General features: G+C 31.5%; 1 protein-coding gene across 1 annotated transcript in view; it reads left to right on the top strand.

Moving 5' to 3' along the window:
* The window catches only part of LOC119589423 (autophagy-related protein 101-like), a gene marked incomplete at its 3' end in the record, with an annotated part of 88,441 nt that overhangs the window by 86,207 nt on the left and 1,506 nt on the right, over positions 1–728 (top strand). The window contains 1 exon segment of the mRNA XM_037938031.1: positions 310–408. Within this exon segment, the coding sequence (XP_037793959.1) occupies positions 310–408 (99 nt within the window).

Raw genomic sequence — 728 nt, forward strand, 5'->3', positions numbered from 1 at the left:
CAATAATGTATTATTTGTTATTGATCACATTCAAAAGAAAATACAAATATTACATGTATGATTTTGCATCTGTTTTCCATAAGGGAAGAGTTTTCTTATAGAATAATTTGGAGTAATGTATAGAATGATTTATAGTAGTTGGCACATTTTGAATGAAATATAACTATACATATCTAAAGCATTTGTATTTGTGTTTTGCAGAAATATAGGTATATATTTTTAGCAAGTCATTAGACATGCTGGTCTGAGAAGACAGATATGATTTTGCTTAAATTAATTACTGTGTAACTAAAGGACAATGATCTACAGGTACGTTGTTCATCTGAGGAGCTAGACAGAAGTATCAAGCGAGAAGTGAGTGGCTTCTGCGAAGCTATAAGGGCACCTGATGCGCCGTCAAGTGGACAGGTATGTGGGGTGTCAGGTGTACCGTTTTTTTTACTTTCTAATTTTATTGTAATTATGTTTTGAAAATGCAATGTGAAACTAAATATGTACTAACTGATTTTGTAAATTTATTTTTTGTGCTTTTTGAATGGATCGGTTGAACGTTTTTTGTTTGTTTTTATTTATGTTTTGTGCTATGGTAGAATAAGAAGGAATAAGGAAGAGCAAAGGAAAGAAATGCAATGTTTTTTGGAATCCAGATACAAAGCTGAGAGAATGTCCATGTTCCCAGGAATAGTTATAGAAGAATAGATTGTCCTGAATTAGGATATATATACATG

This window comes from Penaeus monodon, chromosome 25, assembly GCF_015228065.2.
Source record: "Penaeus monodon isolate SGIC_2016 chromosome 25, NSTDA_Pmon_1, whole genome shotgun sequence".
In the NCBI taxonomy this organism is placed as follows: Eukaryota; Metazoa; Arthropoda; class Malacostraca; order Decapoda; family Penaeidae; genus Penaeus; species Penaeus monodon.